This window comes from Dinoponera quadriceps, unplaced genomic scaffold (genome assembly GCF_001313825.1).
Source record: "Dinoponera quadriceps isolate SergipeBrazil2010 unplaced genomic scaffold, ASM131382v1 scaffold3271, whole genome shotgun sequence".
NCBI lineage: Eukaryota > Metazoa > Arthropoda > Insecta > Hymenoptera > Formicidae > Dinoponera > Dinoponera quadriceps.
In genome coordinates, this window is record NW_014557287.1 from 200,313 (window position 1) to 216,926 (window position 16,614).

The window sequence follows — 16,614 nt, forward strand, 5'->3', positions numbered from 1 at the left end:
GCTCGCACAATCGTTGTGCATAATTACTTTTTAAGATGGACTCACCGTTGTTGCGTAGGATGGAGCCGGGGCTGGTGGCCTCCAGAGGGCTGCTGGGCTCCTCTTTGGGTTCCCTCTTCACGCTGAAATAGAAACATCTATTATGCATCCGAACGAAAAGGCGACACGGTATTAGCCGAAAGTAGTCCAAGTTCGGCCGGAGAGTCCTTGCAGTGGGCGGGCTAACAGCGTAACCCGGTATTAATCGTCTCTCCTTTTGACGTACGGTGCCGCTAACTGCGGCCCTGGGACGATGCAATAAAAGGTTGACCCAGTTTTGACTTCGATTCCTACCGCGGACACGGCTCCAGGAAAAATTAATCGAGGCGACAATGAGCGCAGCTAAAAGACGGAAAAATTGATGAACCGTTCTTTAAATTCCCGAGTTGGACGTGTGCACGTCTCGCTCACGAGTAACGGGTTTGTAATTAATCGTGATATTAATGCGCATAAATCACACCTTCTCCGTCTGCTCCTCTTTTCACCGATAGTCAAAGATTTAGATCCTTGGATATTGCAAGAATAAGATTCGACACTTCAGACTCGGTACGAATAAATTAAAAATATTCAAGACGTGCTATCGGTGCTTAATTTTATAACTCTTCTGATGTAATCTGAATGACATTTTGATAGCATTAAATTTACACATGTACATGAACAAAAAATAGCCCCCTAATCGTGTCACACAATATGATACGATCTAATGAAACATGCATGGAGAACAATAATTTAGTGGCACAGCAAATTTTGTGTTGTAGCAAAATCTGTAAATTATTGTGTGAATAGTAAAATGATTTGTTAAGAGCACTAATTGCCATTCGCTGGATTATTTCGCTGAATCTAAAAATTATTTTGCTGTAACAAATTAGTAAATACAGGAAAACATTATTTTGTTCTCACAGCAAATTAATATGTTCTGAGGATAAATTCGCTCGGTAGAATTTTTTTGTCCTGGCGACAAAATTGTTTCTGCTCTAAATAAGAATAAAATTCGTTAACTCGGTTATGCCAATTAAATTTTATCGCTGTCGCAATGAATTTGCAGCAGCAACGATTTCGCTTTAATGGCAGAATTATTCCTATCCGTATGGACCCGGGATTAAAAAGACCAATTTTGCGACGATTAGCTGGACGAATTCTCTCTTCGTAACACAGAGACGATAAATCCTATGATATCTTGATAACGAGATTAACTAACTCAACTCATATTGCTGATATCAAAGCTATTAACGGCCGATTGCATTTTGTATTGAAGATTCTGGGTTCCACGCGGAAAAGAACGACAAATATCGTCGTGCCCCCCGAGTTACTATTCCTAGTATCGTCGATAATTATCGCCATCGGATGGCTAGGACGAAGTGGGTCATCCGAAAATACTCGCATCTAAAGGTGTCCGATAACACGCGCCGAATTTTTACTCGTCTTGGCAGCCACTTCATTCTCCTCGGAGAGGAATATCGGAGCACCGATAGTTTTCGAGTGAGAGAGAGAGAGAGAGAGAGAGAGGGAAAAGAGTGAAATCTTTTTCCACAATTTTCCAATAAAATTGAAACGTGAAGTTTAATAGCGCGGAGACAGATGACGTTTGAAAAATTACGATAAATAACTTTTATAGCGTCGGTTCGTAAAAGTTCTGAAAAAAGGAGAGAGAGAGAGAAAGAGACGTTTTTGTCCGATTTACTCGCACACAATTACGAAATGAAACCAGCCTTACCGTGCGAGTTGAATTAATTAGTATTGATTATTCGATACCATTGAGCTTATATATGTGGCGCCGCTATTTTATTCATTTATCAAGTGGACGTGGCATCAAGAGAGAGAAAGAGAGAGAAATTAAGCAGTCTGGATGCAAAAAACTAAATACGCAATGATCAATAATGGTAACAAGTTGGCAAATATACTTATTAATTAATAAACAACAACTAGTTGTGTAGATCAGAGAGAGAGAGAGAGAGAGAGAGATCGAAGATCCCTCGCGTAATAATATCGCAGCGAAATTGCTCGCGAATTCTTCTCGTCAGCGATAACTTGGGTCACAGATTTTTCGGTCCCCCTTCACGCTGATTGCTGCAATAATTAACTGACAAATATAGTTCTTTTTTCCAACACGCACGCGCACGCACACACACGTGAACAGTGTGGCGTGAGCAAAAAATCGGACAAATACAGTTTCCGTTTTGCGCGTAACCGCGTAGCTATTGATCGCGGGTGCAACTTATTTAATTAGACTTGCATTAACAGGAATTGCTATAGAATTTCAATAAGTCGAACCTCCTGCGCTATAAATACGCGCGGGAAGAGACGAAGAGAACTTTCCACCGATCGTTTGTTTCGTTGTATTCGCGAACGAGGAAATCGAGGAGCCATGTTCGTGCTTCGAAACATGTAACACCGCCAAGTCCGAGTCTCTCGGATGAATTACGCAGCTTTCGCCTTCGGGGAGAAGCAGCTCGACGCAGCTTTTTTTCCTCTCCGATATGGCTCTCGCGATCGAAGCATCGATTTTCTCTCCCGAGTCCTCGGGAGAGTTCCGAGAACCGAACTCCCTTCTCGATCACCGTCTCGCGTAAACGAAGACAGGATCTCCTCGGAGAGATCGAGTATTCACGGCGACGGCGCGGTCGGCTCGTTGTTTCGCTACTTGCATTTTTAAATCAACCGAACGGAGAAGGTGGGAGGAAAGGAGGGATGGAGGGAAACGTGGTGCACTTAATGCGTGCATTATTAATCGGCGCCCGCGCGAGGTATATATCCGATCCTGCAAATACGCGGACGTACGGACCCGCGAGACCTTACACAGTGTGTTACCGTAATATCGCGCGCGCGCACGTCACTCACAAGGCCGTGTGTGTACGTTACATTATCCAAGTGTGATATCGCCCGAATATGGCCCATCGAAATGTCATTAACCTCGTTTTAAGAGCGAGCTTTCAACACGGAACACGCAGGGACGTCGAGACGCTCGAATATATTGGAGGAAGAATTCGACGGCAATTTCCAAGACTTGATTAAATCATTTCAACTAAACCGTTCGGTTACTGCAACGAAATCATTCAGTACCATATATTGTACACTATATACTGTTACTAAATGATTTGGTTGCAATAACCAATTTAGTTGAGACCATTTATACTGCAGAGATTATTTATACTGCTACGATAATTTATGCGGTTTTGTGTTGAAAAAATGGTCCATTGAAATTATTGTGTCACTTTAACATGGGAAATGTGTTAAGAAATACATGAATATATGTTAATATCGGTTTGTATTCACCTCGTTAACATATTACTTTTTAACATATTCACCTGGTTAAAATAAAAATTTGAGTGGATCGTAACGCGAAAATTTACTTAAATGATAATACTAAATTCGATGGCAGTAATGAAATAATTTAGTTGAGACTATTTAACCAAATCTTGATAATTCCCTGTTGAAAATTTCTAGGTGGAAATTTCTCATGAAAATCTAAGAGAACTCATCCATATAGAATATTCAATCCATCCCGGATACTATATAGAATTCATGCGGGATATTCCAAATCCAAATAAGAACCCACATGGTGTGTGAAAGTCCATGCAGGAATCCACATGGATCGTTACCTAAGACCCGGGTTTTTGATCCAGATCTCCAGGAGCAACCATAAGATTCCATATGAATTTCCTGTATGAATTCTTATCTGATTCTTTCCAACAAGATTCTTACCAAATCCTTTTCCTTCAGTTACTCTTGGCAGAGATCTATTGAATGCGTGGTCGATAATAATAATAACAATAATGACTCACCCGTGTGTACGGACGGTGAAATAAAATCGTTCTGAACAAAATAACTCCGGACGTGCACGAAAGGCGCAACAACAGCAAGACTCTCGGTCGACAGGTTATCGTAAGACAATGTAACGTATGAAATTGAACGCGAAGGCAGGAAGGACCCACCAAGGTAGGAATTTGGAAACAAAATCGCGAATGGAAGCCGGGCCATGTTTGGGCCAAATGCTCTCAGACATGGCGATACTACCCCGTGCGAAATTTGTACGATTGATCGCGACTGTTCACGCCAAACGGATAACGTACTTACGAATAAAGCTGTATTTCCGTCGCCGCGTCCAAGGGGACGACCCGCGGAATTTCCCGGTGCGAAGTCGAAGCAACTTTGAATCGCGGAGCGAACATACGTCATTCGAACCGAGTGAACCGAGTGCCGAGAGCGCGTCACGATACATAGAAATCGGCGGATTCAAACTGGACCTTACGTTACGCGAGGGTGATTTTCGCGTGCCTCGGAAGCGGCCGAAAACCAACTCCGTTCTCGTCGTCTCGTCAGAGAGAATAATGCCCGGAGGATGGTCTCACCTGATGAAAGTGGAGTCGGCGGCGGGGCTCGAGGGTCTCGGCGAGGAACTCGCGGTAGACGCCGTGTTGGTCTCCTCCACATCCATCATCGTTCATGCCGACCAGCAGCAGCACCACCTCCTCCACCGCGCGAAGGCAGGAGGGCTGGTAACGACGCGATGATCACGACGACGATTCGCGAGGTCCACCACCGACGAGGAACCACCACCGGCGTCCGACGTACGAGCAGTCGGTTCCCGCTCGCGGTGTGAGGGGGGCAGAAACCATAGAATCGAGGGAGCCGCGAGGGGGGTGGGGGGTTAATTTCACGCCCGTCGTCCGCGAGCGCGGGCTTGCGGGTAACAACTGGCGAACGACAGCACCCCCACCGCCCCCTACGGCGCGCCGCGACGCCTGCTCTACCTGCCCCGACACCTGACGCTGCGCAGGTACTTGGTGCGTCGCGCAAGCGTTGATCGCCATCGTCCGAAATCGAACGAGAAATTCACGCGAAAGGCGCGAGCAACTTCACAGCGGAGACCTCGAAACAAACATGGCGATTCGATTCCGCGCATAATTCGAATTCCGCTTACAATACCACTTCGAGTTGAAGCGCGATGATTGAGCAAGTTATTACGAAGGATCGGTTGCGATCGGATATTTTCCCAGCTTTGTCGAAATTGTAATCAGCTTGGACGTGGAGACAAGTGTTGAAAAGTTTTACAATTTTTACCATTGTATTTTGGATGATAATTTCTTTTATTTGCATATTTCTTTTATTTGCATAATAATATCAATCTTTCATAATAATACTGATCATCATAATACTTTCATGATAATATTAATCTTTCATAATAATACTAATCTTTCATTTAATTCTATGTAATTTAGAAGAATAATTCAGAAGAATAATAAAGAGGAATTTTTTCTTACACTTTTAGTTATTTCTTTTTTTTTATTTTTTTTTTATAATTTTCTTATATTCTAGATACTTAATTGTTATCTTTACGGGACATGTGATACCTAACGAATGTTTCTCCTACTAACAATGGAAATATTAGAGAAGCCTCAGCGTACACCTGAAACAGAGGAGCGCAACATGCACCTGAGAACTCGATCGAACTCAATCGTACTTAGTGAATTCAGTATTAACAAGATAATGTCATTACCTTGACAGGGTTGGCATCTTTTCGGATTTTTCCCCAAGAAATCGCTTCGTCGGGCCGGGCACCGCTATCGCTGCCGTCGAAATCCGAGGAAGTGTTCAAGAATACGGCAAAATCAGCACCGTTTCTCTATAATTAAGTATCGGCTTATTATTATTTAATCGATATATATGTATATATATGCATCCAAAAATGATATCTCAAATTAAAAAAAATCATTTTACCATGAGATTAGCATTGCAGATATGATGCTTTATGAGACCACCTCCAATAATTATCATGCCGCTTGTCACAGCCTTTAGAGATATTGTATTTAATTTCTTAAGATCTGTAAAATCGGAAATTGTATCTCTCACTATCTGATCGTACCATGTTAATAAATAAACGTTATATGAAATATTATCTTTCGTATTGATCCAAATTTAGTTCAAATTTAGGTGAACATTTATTTGTCCACATGTTTTAGCCCTGAGTCAGATTCTCTTTAACGGAATGATAATGCAAAGCCACACACATTATATTCTTGCTTCCTGCATTTCTTTCATGTTTATTTACAAACGAAATGTGTTCAAGATTTGGTACCTGATTTGTTATCTCGTTTTACATTATAGACTCGTGATCTTTGATGACTTTGAGAAGTTTACTTCCTCCGACTATTGGTAGATGTATAACCGTTTGTAATTAATATTATTATTATTCTACAATAAAGAAGATTTGGCTCAAGGACGTTCGGGCAAATAAATTTGTACATCTAAATTTGGACTAAATTTGAATCAACACAAAAAATTATTTTTCTTTACTGCACTAACAAATTCTTAGTCTTTTTACCAATTGGGTATCAATAGAGCTGATCATATATTTTAATTTCATAAAATATCGTGACAGACACACCTGCAAGTATGTCGATTACCAATCCTGGTTTCTTAAAAGAATGAAAAAACATCATATCACCGAGACTACCATCGGTCAATGCTGGGCAAAATACTGGAATCTTATTTTTTGCAGCCCAATAATAAATAGATTCTTCATTATTGATCTCTTCGCCGAGTCTGGTTATTATCTTAGACGGCGTCCACAAAGTACCCTGTATGTATGACTCAATTCAATAAAAAATAATAGCGATGTACACTGCATATGATTTCTTTATCATTATTGAAATTTATGTGCACCTGTTTCACCTGTTCATCTAGCATCGTATCTAACCTTGGCATCACCCAGTCTTCAAACAGACAATAATTATCATTTGGTACTATCAAATTTCCAATTCTGTTGAATCCCTTTTCTCTGAGAATCCTACCATCATAACTAAAGCATCCAAGATATGTAGGTGCTAAACACTTTATCAGATCCTCCTCTACTCCACCTGCTGTAGTAACAATACAATCCACCTAGAAACATTTTTTTATAGTCATAAAAACTTACGATATCTCTAATAAATAAAGGATACTTAAAAACATTGTGTAAGAATAATTTACAAGTTTATGTTGCACGAGATATCTTATAGTATCCCTGATGCCACAGGATACCATATTCGACGTGTAGCCTAGAAATATTGAACAACTGTATTTTCTCTTTATAAATTCATCTTGTTCCATATTGTCAATTTGATCTTCCGCGAGAGGTATATTTCTTTGGTCCAGCATTTTCTTTATTTCTTCCACTGCCAATCCAAAATTTGTTGCTTGGAAACCAGAATATCTCATGGTTTTGAATAATTCATGATAATCGAGGCCATTGTTAAAATCATAACCTGTATATGCACATGAGACTTTATTTAGTAATTATTGATAATAAACATTGTTGCTAAAAGACAAAAAAATACCTTTTACTGTAGATGTACCAGGTGTTAAAGAAGCACTGTGAACTAATACAGCATTCCTTGCTAACTCTTCTATAAGAGAGCATGATTTTTCTTTTGGTGGGCTAGCCATAATAATAACAGGTTTGCTCTCTTCAGCTCTACTGGGATTGTATTGGAAAAGGAAAATAAAAGATATAAGTACAAAAAAGAATAAAGGAGAGAAGGAATTATCAAAGCATAAAGCCTTAATAGTCAAAGGAATATTTTTCTTCACAAAGATAGACAAGATTTAATAGTATAACTTCTGTATAAAAATAGCAATAATATTTCAAGAAACATTTTACAGCTTAAAGTATCTAGTTTTCAGTAAAATTTTGGATATTAAATATTGGATAACATTTACCTATTTTTTACAGTGCTACACAAATATAAATCAAGATCTAACAAGATCATCATATCAAAATATTTGATGAAGCTTGTCAAATTATACTGTTTAAACGAAACACCATATACAAATAACACTTTATCTTTTAAAAGTGTAAACTTTCCTTTTTAATTTATATATGCGCAAATTACAATACAAATCTTTTTCATGGAGTTATTCAAAATTGAAGCAAGAAAGCTCTTTTCACCTTAATTATTTAAAGAAGGTGATTAGATTGATATTCAAAATTTCTTAAGATGTGAATAGAAAATTCAAACTTTTCTTTTTAAGATACATTTCTCACATTTTATAAGCAAATGAGTTTATGATATAGAAATTCAATTAAAAGATTAAGAATTAACTGACTAACACGTCTCATTCAACTTTATATATTTTAATGAAAAACAACAGCAACGTTTATGATCTTTATATATTTAAAACTATAAATCTTAAGTTATAAAATACTTCTTAAATTACTTCATTTTTAGCATTTTTAATGAAGTTATAACCTGTCAAATTTGGTCTATTTCTCATGATCGAGAAAAATGATCTCTTATTTAGTCATTATAAATAATAATTTAATGTGCGTAGGACGAAAAATGTGTATAAATAAAAGCACGACCTGTCGTTAAATTGTACATTTTGGAAATAAAAGATGTTCTAATTTATTATTAAATTACAAAACAATTAAAAGTAAAATACCTTTAACCCTTTGGCCTACAACCTCGTGTGATGCTCGTGATCGCGTTTTCGAGCCAAAACTGATTATCACGAGCCTGGCCCGTGGTACATCGGTCGGGCCAAAAATGACTATCACAGGCCCTGGTCCGTGGTACGTCGGCCGCGTCAGATGTAAACACCACGTGTCACGCTCGTGATTTATTTTTCTAATAGGTACGACACCCCACGTAAATCGTGTGCGATTGGTACAACTTAAGACAGATTTGCCGAGTCGGGGAATGGCTCGAAGGCTCGACAGTTCTGTTTACATTTTGGGACCACGCTGTTAAATCTTAAATCGTAAGGCAAGGGGTTAACCTACAATTGAGTCATATTACGTGCTCAATTTTTCAGTATAGACAGTGGCGGTTCGTAGCGGACATTTCGAAACTAATAAAAATAACGAGTCTAAAGGCACTAGCGATTGGTGATTACGTCTGCGTTGGGTCTACGAATGTCTCTTGACTAGTCAAATAGCCAGTAGCTCTTTTCTGATTGGTCAAGAGATTATAAATGACGCGACGCATCGACAATCGATAATATGATACATTTTTAGACCCGTTATTTTTATTAGTTCCAAAATCTCCGCTACGAATCGCCACTATCTTGAGTGAGAAATCAAGCACAAAGAGTTCGTTCCACTTAACGCTCGCGATGATCGCGAGCATCATTCTGTCTTTGTTTAACATGCAGAAAAACAAAGATAGAATGATGCTTGCTATCGTTACGAGCGTTAAGTAGAACCTGGTTATAGTGTGACTCAACAACAAGTCAGCCGTACTTTATTTTAATTTTATTTTCAAATATTATACTCAAAAACCGATAAAACGACTTATTTTTTAATTATACAATCAAACATCGGATGAAAGATTTTCTCATTTTCATGTTTTATTAAGAAATAAAATTCCTTTTAATATGATATCGTGCGTCCTATAGTTTCAAAATGAAAAATTCAGTTAAACAGACATTAAGGTTATACTTATAATTCAAAAATGTCCGATATACCCGCTACATCCCAAGTCAGACGCTGTTAATATTCGAAGAGGGAAATGGAAAATTTCTAAACAGTACTTGATCATATGTTTGTAAGTATTATTGTTTTATCATAATTGTTATGCTTCCTCATTTCTTCCTAACTTTCAAATAGAATCATTACACAAAGTTATGTATTATACTGCGCATATACTTCGAATAATTTGGAATATGCTACATACATTACTGTTACCCTTATCCACAATCTTACTTTAAGACGTAAATAGTAATCAAACTTGACCAACCACGGTAGTTTATTAGAAAAATAATTGATCGAAGATGGCCAATTTGCTTACTACTTATGTCTTAAAGCAAGATTGTGGACAAAGGGTTGTATAAACATGCAATAATTTGGCAAAAAGTAATGTTTGAATATGTGCTTTTTGTTACATATCCAGCACTTACTGAATAGCTATAAAAAATCTTACCCAGTGTTAATACTTTACCATGGCAAACAAACTTGAGGTAAATGTTTGTATTTGTGTATTATTGCTATATACTTGAATTACTGAATTATATATATATATATATATATATTTCAACTATAACTTTTATATTATTTTGTCAAATCATATTTTTAATTATTACTTGACAATAAATTTGATCACAGTCCACGTTTGGCAGCTTTGAAACGGATGAACGTTATAATAAACTGGAACGCTATTTAAAGCTAGCCATGCTAAAAGCAAAATCCAGTAATAACGCACATAACAGAGTGGAGCAATCTATAGGAACATGGCCTAGTATCTCTAGCATTAATACTGGTATTGTAAATACCAGTTGTGCAACTCCATCCCAATTTGCAAACATTGAGAGCGAGGTTTTAGCCTCTAGTAATAATTTAAAAAGCATATTTCCAAAAAGGGAAGCTTACAATATCAACAAGAAAAAAATGATAATTACCTCTAGTGTTAAGCAGAGTAATACTAAGGACAACCATATTGATCAGTATATTATGCCACCTCCAACAGTGAACAGAGTTCATCGTGCTTTGAGGAGTACTTTACAGAATAGAGTTCATACGTCATCGGAATATGGAAAATCTGTGTCGACACCACTTAACAGTTCAATTCAGTCTTTCCCAAGTGATTTTTCTGGTAAAAATTCCAATATTACAAGATATACAACTGTTAATACATATGGTGACAAAGAATACCTGCACTCGTACATCACACCATCTCATAACGACATATCAAAGCTTGGGAGAATATTTTCAAAGTGGAAAGTTATATTAAATGACCAGTGTCAGTTGATAATCAAAGGAACGTTGGAATGGTGAGTAGAACTTAATGGTAGGTGTAAAATTGACAGTAGTACTTTTCTAAGTGTTATATGTAACATTTGTTGTATCGTTGACAGTGGAAAAGTTGCTCGCAGCAAACCCGTTGTAAGAAGATATTCTACTACATGCGTTGAATCAATTTTCAAACACAAATATTATCTTCGGGGAAATATCACTGATGAGAGAAATGGTAAGTATACACGTGGAATTTGTTCTACCTTCCTCTTTTGTGTTTAAGTCCTTGTTGGGTTTAATTATAAATTGCTTGTGATCTCAAAACGCAGAATTGCCTGACTACATTCATGGGAAATTCTACAACGGCTTTCCCGACGACTGGCAGAACGTTCATCAGATATGGAGTACATTCGTCAGTCAAGGATGCCCAGTGACGTTCCGTTGGCCCACATTCATCACCGATAGCGATGACGACTTAAAAAGCGAAATGACAGATCTGACATACACATGCGAGATAACAAACAGGCATAACACCCTAATGACATCTTATGAAACGACTGAAAACGCCAGACAAGTAATGGTACAGCCTGAAAGTTTGAGTAATAGATTGCCGAGAAAAATGGAGAAGTGTCAGAATTGCACGCGCAGTACGCAAAATTTGGAAGAGGAGCCCACGTTCGTGAAGTCTTGCGTTTCCGGTTTCGAGAAGGATACAGGCCTCGGCACGCAAGCGAACGACGCTAGTAACGAGAAAAGCAGACAAAATGCTAAAACAACCGTAGGTCAATCATTCAGTCCTAGAAAGATAAACAGATTGAAAGACTTCCTTCAGGAGGACAAGCTGAACATCATTATTAACAACCTGGCGGACAGGAATTGTTCCCCGAAATATATCGACAAGATCATCGAGATGTTCGACTGCTTGGACTACATAATCTCTTACAAATCAGCAACAGAATGTAACTCCGTCGCCGAGAGTAGCAACACGTCCATGTCGGAAGTGATTCCGCTGCAACAGATATCCGTGTGCAACGAGAATAATCATACGAATAAAAGTAAGCTGGAAGAGTGGACGGGACCGAAGAGCCACGCGTACTCCGCCGATCTGGGATACGGGAGCATAAGGAACGAATTTAGCCAGGTGGGGACGAACGCGAGAAATGACGTGATGCCGGAACACAAGGACGATTCCGAGAGCGAGACTTACGCGGGCGTGCCGAAGATCTCGATCGAGCGGGTTCTCCAATCCAGAGAAGCATTGAGAAGGTTGCCGAAGCGTAAGGTGAGGAAGAGGCTGATTCAACCGGACCAGCAGGCGATGAATAGGCACCATAATGCGATCGCCGAGTTCACCGTTCGCCCTGCGACTTCGATGGTCAACGAATCCTGCGTTAGTATCACGGAGGAGGAAGCGGAAGCGCAGGCGAGCCCGAAAATGCGTCACAAAGCGGCGAACGACGTTTTATCGCAGGACGCTGCTTTCTACAGGCGAAAGGACTCGGTTCACGAGGGTATGCAACATAACCCGCACAAACAATTGCTCAGTTTTTTTAATTTACAAAAAATGGAGCCGAGCTCGCATGGAACGCGATGTGCGGACGTCGATTACACCGATTATTCCGACGCTTGGGAAAACGTCGCGACGAACGCGCAGAAGGAATCCGCCGAAGCGGGATGTCAAGTTGATTTGCGCAAGGACGTGGTGGTTAATAACGAAAGTAGCAGCAGTTTCTCCGAGACGCGCAAGGAGCTCGCCGAGCCGCCCAAAGACGAGACTGCTGTCAGATCCAAGCCTACGATAATCTCCTCGATACCGGTACATCTGAACTTGAAATTAACCAAAGCGGATGTGCACAGATCCGCGGAGCCGCACGATTCGGATGTAGGTGTCAACGAGGACAAACGACGAGCCAGTATCCGGCCGAAAAAGAGGACTCGTGAGAAGCCGGCACCGGAAACGTCGGTCGCTGTGTCGAAGCCTGCGCCCGTCGCGAACGAATCGCTCCCCAAGACCACGACTGACAGTAAGAACCGTGCAACATCGAGCTCCGCGAGCAATATGAAACATGAGTCGGATAGTACGACGAAACCGACGACGAGTGCAGCCGGACAGTCCAGAAAGAAAACCCACGGTGTGGATACGAAAATGCTGACGGCATGGATGCCGAAAGTAGTGCACGATTTCACGTCCAAGAATGCATTGGGTTTGACTTTTCAAGGGAAACTACTCAAGTAAACGTTCTCTATTTTATAAATTATCGGGATTGGGGAAATTACTTTTGAAAAGTAACTCGTTGGCATTACTTATTAAAAAAAAAAAAAGTAACGAGCTACTACAATTTTATCGTGTTTAAGGACTTTTTCTTTTCAAGATCCGCTTTCGCTCGTTTCATTCATCCAATTTTTTTTTAATCGCTTGTTTCTCGGATACTATTATTTGAATTTCAATAAAGGAGAAAGTTCTTACTTCTTTTGGCATCAAAAAATCTTTCTATATACTCCGCATACGAGAATTGGGACATCCTGTATTATATAATATTAATATCATCACACAAAATGATGTTACTTTGTTCTTCACCTTTCCTTTTTAGTGAAGCTGGTCACTTTATAAGTAGAAACTTCAGAACGGATATTGTGCTCAGGCGTTTGTCGCCGACATTGATCGAGACGGTGAACCACGAATTCTACCAACTTCTTGGCCCCCTGAACGACAATAAGCATGGTAGAGTATCATCCGATGACAGACGACGCGTTAAATGTTTACCAGCTAATAACCTTGCTTTTCTTATCGCAGTTTTACACAAGGAACTCGTGAAACAATGTCGTCACGGATGCCCCGCGAAGATCGAGCAATTTTGCATGTCGTGGAAATCGTTGCAGTTCAGTATGTGTGATGATTTTCTTGTGAGATTGCGATCTTGTAATCTTTCTGTTATGGGAAATACCCTTCCGTGTTTCAGGCATACTGGACAAAGTCGGAAAAAATTTTCACGATACCTCGACGGATTTACTTAGCGTACCCGTGAGCTCGAGAGGTCGTAAAATCTTACCGCCATTATGCTATTGGACAGGTGTGTGATACAGAAAAAATAGAACAAGTATATATTTTAAAGAATACAAAAAAAGTATAAATAAACATAAATTCTTGTCACAAAATGAAGAGCAGAATGACCTATTTTCTCGCTGTTATTTTCTATATAGGCGAACGAGTAACTTTGAAAGACAACACTCCAGTTTATAATTCAGGAAGTTTACAAGAATTATCGTTAATGTCGAATGAGAATCAAAAAAAGGTATCGCTAACTGATCTCATGCATCTCATAACGGTATTGTAGTATTCTTGAACATATAGATATTTTATCTTGCCGAGTATAGAACATTAAAAAAGGATCGGGAGCAAAAGAAGAGGTGAATCTTGAGGGCACATCAATGAAGACCGGTGCGACCAAGCGGAAATCACTTCCCGAAACAAATGAGGTTTCCAGTACGAGCAAGAGTCTGGTGAGTTAATAATATTCCCAAAGAATTGAAAATCGACCACGCAGAATTCTTATCGAGTTTCTTCCGATTTAGACGGTTGTTCTCGACAAGATTTCCCTCACCGAATCACCTAAGGCTCAAGCTGCGAATAACATGAAGAGATCTCGGAAATCCGCAGTCAATGAGGAACTAAGAATAGTAAAACAGTTGACGTTCTCATCGACCGATTCCAACTGTGAAGAAGAGCAACAAGTGTCTCCGCGTAAGGTAACGCCAAAGTGAACTTGAAAACAAAAAAAGGACGAGCTTCGTATTTTTCGAGAGAAACTTAACGAGTTTATCTTCTTGCGCAGCGCTCTCGTAACTTTCGATCAAAGGCGAATGGAGACGCAAAAATACAGTCAAGATACTCCATGACACTGAGGAAGCGGCAAAAAACTGAGGTATCCTCGAACAGAGCCTCGCCTGACGACGCTAGCAAAACCAAGTAAAATATTACATTTTTTTATTTAAAGAATACTCGTTCTCAATATTATTTTACAACTATAACTCGACCTTGTGATGTTTTATTTATCCAGAAACGACGCAGCATGCCGTTCACCAGGAAAGAAACCAAACTTCGGACACAACGTGGTGTGCACTTATTTTCGAAACGTTCCGCAAGAGGACTTATTATCAGAGGACCTGACTTCTATATAATGCGATTATACAATACTAAATAACATGATAATATCTGAATATTTTTCTATATATCTTTCTGTTAATTGTAATGCCTTCTGTTAATTGCCTTAACTATATATATATACTATTTTTTCTATTTATTTCTTGTGAAATGTATGAGTGTTGCCAAAGTGCCATTACCTTGTAATAAATCTAATATCGAATAAAAATAAAAAGTTACGAGACATAAGGAATACAAAAAAGTAGCAGAATAATTGAAGCGCAAGCAATATTATATTTTCGGGCTTAATATTACCATTTAACAAAATTGTATGAAATAGATAAGAAATACCATCCGCTCTCTACGAGTCAAGGATACGTAAAAAATGTGTATCAGTGCATACTGAACAGGAAAGAAGAATGATTATTTCCCTAAAATGAAATTTAATTTGAAACTTAATAATAATGAAAAAGAAAATCATGCATTGGTATTTTATATCATTTCTGTTTATGACTTACTTGTCTAATCTAGGGATTTCTATGTTTATAACTTACTATAATTTCTTTTTATAACTTGTCTAATCGAAAGATGCCGTTTCTTTTATAGAGATTATTATTGTTACTCAGCAAACTAGAAAATATATAAAGTTATAAAGATTTTATTTAATGAAAGTAATCAAATTTACAATTTCTTCCCATTTCCCTATATATCCTTCGTACTGATTAATTAACTATTAAATTTAAAATAATTATGAAATAATATTACCTTTTTTTTAATATTCATAGAATATCAGTATTATATTAAATAATAAGACATTTTTAATGTTCATATAATATCACAATAACATTAAATAATATTATTTCTTAAATATTTATATAACATTATCAGGCGTTGACATATAACCATCTATTAATATTCTAGAAATATTATTTAATATGAAATAATGTTACTAGAATATTACGTCTGATATTCTAAGAATACACCTTATATTACTTAATATCAAATAATATTACGCGCTTATAGAGTACCTACTTATACCAAATATAAACATATAGTTTATAGGAAGATAGGATATATATATATATATATCCTATCTTATCATATATATATCCGCCAAATAAATATATCACGATTAATGCGATCGCGTTACGGTCACATCGTAGGCGTGTAGCAGCGCTATCAATCTCTCTCGACTATTCTTCCCTCCTTCCAATAAGACGTGAACGAACATTTCGTGCGCATAGATGTGGAAACTTGTCTACGTGTGTCGCGGATCGTGCGGTTCATGTCAACAAACATTCGCGTCGACGCACACAACACGATCAGCGTACCCCGTCCGCGGGAGCGAAACAAGTATCCATCGTCGTCGGTATACATTTGATATGACACAACTAATAAATATTGTTGTATCGGTGTGTCCGGGCCGCAAGGTGTGAAGTAGCGATGTCAATTAAAGTTGATTGAAAATTGAAGAGCGATTCCCCGGACGATGAGCCGTCGAGACAAGACGACGAGAAAAGAGTTGAGGGTTGCACACGAGTCTCGGACGAAGGCAGACGAGCCGGGCGCAAAACTAAAAGATTCTGTTGATTGATTCGGAAACGCTGTAAATAGTTTTTGTGTAATATTAAGGTTTCTTAAACACGTGTGTTCATTTGTATCCTCGGGCGTGAGCGCGAGTAAGTGTAACGATACGATGGACTATGCGTACCCTTTAGTCAAAAAG

The 16,614-nt window shown here is 38.7% G+C and overlaps 3 protein-coding genes across 5 annotated transcripts in view; 1 reads left to right on the forward strand and 2 right to left on the reverse strand.

Annotated features, from left to right (window-relative positions):
• Positions 1 to 4,691, reverse strand: part of LOC106748958 (ecdysone-induced protein 78C) — a 47,893-nt gene extending 43,202 nt beyond the window's left edge. The window contains exons 1-2 of the mRNA XM_014627924.1: positions 4,389 to 4,691; positions 46 to 122 (exon numbers count right to left, since the gene is read on the reverse strand). Of these exons, the coding sequence (XP_014483410.1) occupies positions 46 to 122; positions 4,389 to 4,477 (166 nt within the window). The 5' untranslated portion in view covers positions 4,478 to 4,691. The remainder of the gene's footprint in view (positions 1 to 45; positions 123 to 4,388) is intronic.
• A 506-nt stretch (positions 4,692 to 5,197) lies between these two features.
• Positions 5,198 to 8,824, reverse strand: LOC106748959 (probable deoxyhypusine synthase). Of its 2 annotated transcripts, none has more exons than XM_014627927.1 (8): positions 8,461 to 8,824; positions 7,356 to 7,492; positions 7,009 to 7,283; positions 6,703 to 6,921; positions 6,425 to 6,617; positions 5,758 to 5,861; positions 5,537 to 5,662; positions 5,198 to 5,446 (listed from the first exon to the last, which is right to left on the reverse strand). In XM_014627927.1, the coding sequence occupies exons 2-8, from the start codon at positions 7,462 to 7,464 to the stop codon at positions 5,360 to 5,362; spliced, it is 1,113 nt and encodes a 370-aa protein (XP_014483413.1). In that variant the 5' UTR covers positions 7,465 to 7,492; positions 8,461 to 8,824; the 3' UTR covers positions 5,198 to 5,359. The 2 variants fall into 2 exon arrangements, with proteins under 2 accessions (XP_014483413.1, XP_014483411.1); XM_014627925.1 differs by having other exon boundaries at positions 7,356 to 7,495.
• Positions 8,825 to 9,135: 311 nt separating this feature from the next.
• Positions 9,136 to 15,668, forward strand: LOC106748949. Of its 2 annotated transcripts, none has more exons than XM_014627910.1 (14): positions 9,136 to 9,255; positions 9,435 to 9,563; positions 9,909 to 9,975; positions 10,121 to 10,785; positions 10,870 to 10,982; positions 11,077 to 12,979; positions 13,339 to 13,469; positions 13,542 to 13,631; positions 13,708 to 13,818; positions 13,949 to 14,040; positions 14,123 to 14,248; positions 14,321 to 14,494; positions 14,581 to 14,714; positions 14,806 to 15,668. In XM_014627910.1, the coding sequence occupies exons 3-14, from the start codon at positions 9,958 to 9,960 to the stop codon at positions 14,924 to 14,926; spliced, it is 3,678 nt and encodes a 1,225-aa protein (XP_014483396.1). In that variant the 5' UTR covers positions 9,136 to 9,255; positions 9,435 to 9,563; positions 9,909 to 9,957; the 3' UTR covers positions 14,927 to 15,668. The 2 variants fall into 2 exon arrangements, with proteins under 2 accessions (XP_014483396.1, XP_014483397.1); XM_014627911.1 differs by having other exon boundaries at positions 10,135 to 10,785.
• Positions 15,669 to 16,614: the final 946 nt, after the last annotated feature.

Coding starts and splice junctions, on each gene's coding strand:
- LOC106748959 (XM_014627927.1), bottom strand. CDS start 7,464: ATGGCTAGCCCACCAAAAGAAAAATCATGCTCTCTTATAGAAGAGTTA. Junction 6,922..7,008: donor ATCTCGTGCAACATAAACTT/GTAAATTATTCT, acceptor AAATGTTTCTAG/GTGGATTGTATTGTTACTAC. Junction 5,447..5,536: donor AAGATGCCAACCCTGTCAAG/GTAATGACATTA, acceptor CCTCTGTTTCAG/GTGTACGCTGAGGCTTCTCT.
- LOC106748949 (XM_014627910.1), top strand. Junction 13,632..13,707: donor GTGGAAATCGTTGCAGTTCA/GTATGTGTGATG, acceptor TCCGTGTTTCAG/GCATACTGGACAAAGTCGGA. Junction 13,819..13,948: donor GCCATTATGCTATTGGACAG/GTGTGTGATACA, acceptor TTTTCTATATAG/GCGAACGAGTAACTTTGAAA.